This window comes from Leucopleurus acutus (assembly GCF_964270905.1).
Source record: "Leucopleurus acutus genome assembly, chromosome: 10".
Taxonomy (NCBI): Eukaryota; Metazoa; Chordata; class Mammalia; order Artiodactyla; family Delphinidae; genus Leucopleurus; species Leucopleurus acutus.
Window position 1 is genome coordinate 41738189 of NC_139153.1, and position 3831 is coordinate 41742019.

At 43.6% G+C, this 3831-nt stretch overlaps 1 protein-coding gene across 1 annotated transcript; it reads right to left on the reverse strand.

Moving 5' to 3' along the window:
* Positions 1-406: 406 nt before the first annotated feature.
* Positions 407-1465, reverse strand: LOC309967423 (C-C chemokine receptor type 5; the record flags this gene model as incomplete). The annotated part of the gene is made up of 1 exon (XM_082848072.1): positions 407-1465. The coding sequence occupies one exon, from the start codon at positions 1463-1465 to the stop codon at positions 407-409; it is 1059 nt and encodes a 352-aa protein (XP_082704198.1).
* Between the last annotated feature and the right edge of the window lie 2366 nt (positions 1466-3831).

The window sequence follows — 3831 nt, forward strand, 5'->3', positions numbered from 1 at the left end:
CCCATGGCAAGAGAAAGATATATTTTAAGCACATTTGCAACCTGGATGTTGCCCTACTCCGATAAGAAACTATACAGTACTTTCCTCAGTTCATTTTGTTATTCCCGTTCAGGTAACCGAACTCAGGAATTAGCAATTCTCTGAGGATTTTTTTTTTTTTTTATATTGAACTTTTGCAGTGAAGGGAGAGTTTGCCAATAAATTGATGTATGTGGAGGGGAGGTGAGAAGGTTGCTATTTCATCACGTGTTTTGGTTTGGCTTTCTAGAACTGATGAGCTTGAAATATCTAATATACTTAGAGCTGATGCCAAATAAATGGATGAAACTTAAACCCTCTATGACAGTAACTTCCTCTTTAAAAGAACCGCTCTTGCCCCTAATCTGCATATAAAAACTGAGTCAGGTCACAAGCCAACAGAGATTTCCTGCTCCCCCGTGGATCGTGTGTAAATGGAGCTCGTTCTCTCTGGAGCGTCTCCCTGGAAGACTGGACAGCCTTTGGAGAAGCATCTGGCAACGTGCTTTCGGAAGAACTGTAAGAGATAGCTTCGGAACTTCTCCCCGACGAAGGCGTAGATGATGGGGTTGATGCAGCAGTGTGTCATCCCCAGGGTCTCTGTCACCTGCATGGCTTGGTCCAGCCTATTAGAGTCACTGCAGTTATTCAGGCCAAAGAATTCCTGGAAGGTGCTCAGAAGAAGGACGATGTTGTAGGGAGCCCAGAAGAGAAAGTAGACAATCATGACGGCAAAGATGAGCCTCACGGCCTTGTGCTTCTTCTTCTCGTTGCGACACCGAAGCAGGGTTTTTAGGATTCCCGAGTAGCAGACGATCATGACAAGCAGTGGCAGCACCAGGCCCAAGATGACTATCTTTAAAGTTTGGAGGTTCTTCCAGAAATGATACCGACTGGATGGAAAATGAGGGCTGCATGTATAACGAGAACCCTCTTTCTGGGATTTGGTAAAGATGATTCCTGGGAGAGAGGCAAACACAGCCACCACCCAGGTGACCCCACTTGTCACCACCCCAGAGGTGACTGTCCTGGCTTTCAAAGCAAACACAGCATGGACGATAGCCAGGTACCTATCAATTGTCAAGAGGATGATGAAGAAGATTCCAGAGAAAAAGCCAATGAAATAGAAGCCTGTGAAAAACTGGCACGTTATATCTCCAAAGACCCACTGGTCTGCAGCATAGTGAGCCCAGAATGGGATGGTGATGATGAAAAGCAGGTCAGAAACGGCCAAGTTGAGCAGGTAGATGTCAGTCATGCTTTTCAGCTTTTTGCAGTTGATCAGGGTGAGGATGACCAGAATGTTACCCACAAAACCAAAGATGAACACCAGCGAGTAGAGCGGGGGCAGGAGCTGGGCTGCAGTTTGTCTCACGTTGACTTTTTGGCAGGGCTCTGACATCCCATAATCAATGTCGTAGAGGGGACTTGATGTTTGATAATCCATTTTGCTCGACTCTGTGAATAAAGAAGAGATCTTTTTTAAAGTCCTAGAATGTCCTTAACAGTCCGTCATGAATGCAAACTATCTTAAACACCAGTAGATTTTAAAAGTTGATACGTAGATTTCTACATTTAACTGAAGTCCCTTTTTTGGTCAAACAGTGAACTTCTGTAGTAAGGGATGTTTGTTGCCTGCTTCTCTGCTTACTAGATGGAGAGTATCATCTCACCAAATAAAATCTGATGTTGCGTAGCCATGTGGAGTGAATGAAGCTGTGATAACAATGTCCAGAAACCGGGTCAGGCACCGTCCGACACTGTCTTACAATCTATTCTGAAGCTGCCATTCCCAGGAGTTAGCTTACACACAGCATCATTACGAGCGTGCTGGTGGTAATGAACAGTTCCCCAGGGTGCTCTGCCTGCCAAACATTGTTCCAAGCTTCACTTCCATTCATTCAGTTAATCCTCAAGGTGACCCAGTGAGGCGGGTCAGGTTATTGTCCCCATTTTGCAAATAAGGGCCTCAGAGCACAGAGAGGTTGAGTAACTTCGCCAAAGACACACAGTGAGGAAGCAACTAGTTTTGAATGCAGGCAGCCTGTACTCTTATCTGTCGTGGTTCCCTATCTTTCACTCTTTGGTGAGAGAACTAAAAACAGGACTGTCAGCCTGGTGCCTCAGTGTAGTCAAAATGAAACAGGCTGATGCCTGAGTCCCCTGAGAAGGTCATAGGAACCAGCAGCCAGTTGTGAAATCCAGACTGCCATTCTCACATTTTCTCTGAAGTTTGTGTTTGTAGTTTCTGAGCTGCTATGGTTAAGAGCTCCCACACATACATAAGAAATGACCAAGTGGACAGTGTTTCATCTCCCATCATACATCCTGGGTTAGCTCAGTCCCTTCACAACCCACTGACTTGCCTGGTCTATTTAAGTTCCACTGCTTGATTGAGAGTTTTCCCTAATTAGTCCTTGTGAGTCTCAAACTCCTGGTACCTCAGATTAGGCAGCTGAGAGAAGCACACAGAAAATCTCACCTTTAAATTCTGAGCCAGAAAAAGAATCATACACTGAATATGCCGTGAAACTTCATTTGATATTTGTAACTTGTTATTAATTTGGACAGTCTTCAGGCTTCCTTCTTTTCTTGGCCAAAAAAAAAAAAGAAGACTTGGATGCAACTTCTGGTTAGGCGTCTGTTCAGAGGGCATCCTGATGAGGAGGTTTTAGTTCTCCTTACCAGAAGATCATCTCTGTCAAGGTTTTGGCCAATAATCATCATCTCTCTGAAAAATCTTTCTTATGAAAGGTGAGGGCTTTTAAAAATAATATTGCTCCCTTTAAAGTTTTTCATTCATAATCATGTTTTGTATCTTTGATGTTATCACAGTCTGAAACCATTCTGAAATCTAACTTTTTACTTAAAGATAATATTTTAAGATAGTTCAGCGAGCACCTGGTGTTTTTCTAATGTCTTCCATGGTTTCCTGCAAAGGCTTTTACTCATCACACAAGCTGAGCTAAGTAATAGGCAAAGTGGCTGAGAGGTGACTTACCGAGAGAGATTCTCGCAGGGGGACAGATGTCTTAGTTCCTCTGACCAGTTGAGCTGTGCAAATCAAACATACAGACAGCATAAAAGAAGGAAATGCACAGTTTCTTCTGAATTGGGGGCGGAGTTTTAATGAATAAGTATGTGGCAGTGCAGAAAATCATCAGAGAACAGTCTTTTTTTCTAAAAAAAAGAAAAATTGAGCTTGAAATAGACTAGAAAATAGATAGCTGGTCTGAAGCTTATTCATGGGCTTCCCTGATTACACAGTTTCTTTTTGGTTCTCAGTTCATCCAACCACACAGTCTGTTAGAAAACAGAAAGAATTGAAGGGAAAACAGAAAGAATTGAAGGGTAATAGAACTAGAAGAACATTCATGTCCATCTAGTCAAAAGCCCTCATTTTACTGAAAGAAACTGCTGGCCAAGAAGCAAATGATTAGGAGGACTTAAGACCGCAGGGCTTATCAACGGGGAGGCTCAACGGGTGAGAGATTCTGACCCCCTTGCCGTTTGTCTTCCGTGAAAGCCAGCTGAAACCAGCTTTGAAGTGAAGGGAACATCTCACCTTAACCCCGTGCTCCCCTTTATCTGCTCTCCCCTCACCCCCCTTGCCTGCCACGACTCACACACATATGCTCACCACCCAATACTGTTTTCCTCTGCAAACTAAAATAACTGGTTGCTTAAGGGTTTTTACTCTACCTTTACCTGTGAGCTAAACATGTTGCCCATCTTTCTCCAGATCAAGCATCTTGGGAGCATGTCATTATGAATTTTCACTCTCCCTATCCACTGTTCTGCAGCCCTCCAAGC